The sequence below is a fragment of the Trichinella spiralis genome (assembly GCF_000181795.1).
Source record: "Trichinella spiralis strain ISS 195 chromosome Unknown Scfld6663, whole genome shotgun sequence".
NCBI classification, from domain to species: domain Eukaryota; kingdom Metazoa; phylum Nematoda; class Enoplea; order Trichinellida; family Trichinellidae; genus Trichinella; species Trichinella spiralis.
The window spans coordinates 1-857 of NW_003533602.1; the positions used below are offsets into that span (position 1 = coordinate 1).

Consider the following 857-nt stretch of genomic DNA (forward strand, 5'->3'; position numbering starts at 1 on the left):
ACTTTGAACTAAGATTCCCGCAGGAATGCTTGAAATGTCTAAATAAAACAGCAGTATATTTCAAACAGTACATTTTCTGATTTTAAATATTCATTTATGAATTTTCTGGTTTTTATTATTTTAAAAAATTCTGCCAAAAATGGAAAATGTTTTGTCTGGTGTATCATAGAAAATTTAATTTTTCATAAGTGATAAGTATCATACCTTCGTGACAGCTGTGCAGTAGAAGATGCATCGACTGCCCTATCTGATCGATTGGAAGCAAAATATGATCAGTTGCATTTTCGTAATACAAATTGCACACTTTTGCAAAAGGGCTGTATTTGATTAAATTACAGGAAGGTGAAAGCTGGTAACAAGCAGCTACACAACTTTCCATACTACAATAGGCCTGTTTAATGTGAAGAACGACCTCATGGCGAATTGCTTTTGCAGTTAACACACAGGTAGCGTCTAATTTCGGAATGTACAGTGACATCCACGAACAACTGACCAGCTGAAGAGAAAACATCACATTAAACGCTTAATTGAAAGATTCAACTCAGACTTACGTAACAATTTATGAAGCATATTGTTGCAAGAAGCGACCATTGCCTTAACATTGTATCTAAATGTAATTTATCTTTTCATGCGTGTTATACAATTGATTCCGGTTTGCAAGATCTCGACAAATTTCACGCATCTGTTCGCGTTAATCAGTTGTTCGGCAAATAAATTTTGCATACTAGAGGATGAATATTACCTTCGAAAACGGGCAGGACATCATTTTAACAGTTTATAAGTAATTATTGTTGTTTTCTGCAAAATTCAACAACTACAGAGGGTCAAGTTTATGTTATCCGGGGACAGGGATACAT

General features: G+C 34.7%; 1 protein-coding gene across 1 annotated transcript; it reads right to left on the reverse strand.

The window, feature by feature from the left end:
• Nucleotides 1-204: 204 nt before the first annotated feature.
• On the reverse strand, nt 205-602 carry Tsp_13626 (conserved hypothetical protein; the record flags this gene model as incomplete). The annotated part of the gene is made up of 2 exons (XM_003366047.1): nt 552-602; nt 205-496 (listed from the first exon to the last, which is right to left on the reverse strand). Coding segments are annotated over exons 1-2 (343 nt in total), but the record flags the coding sequence as incomplete, so codon positions are not given.
• Nucleotides 603-857: the final 255 nt, after the last annotated feature.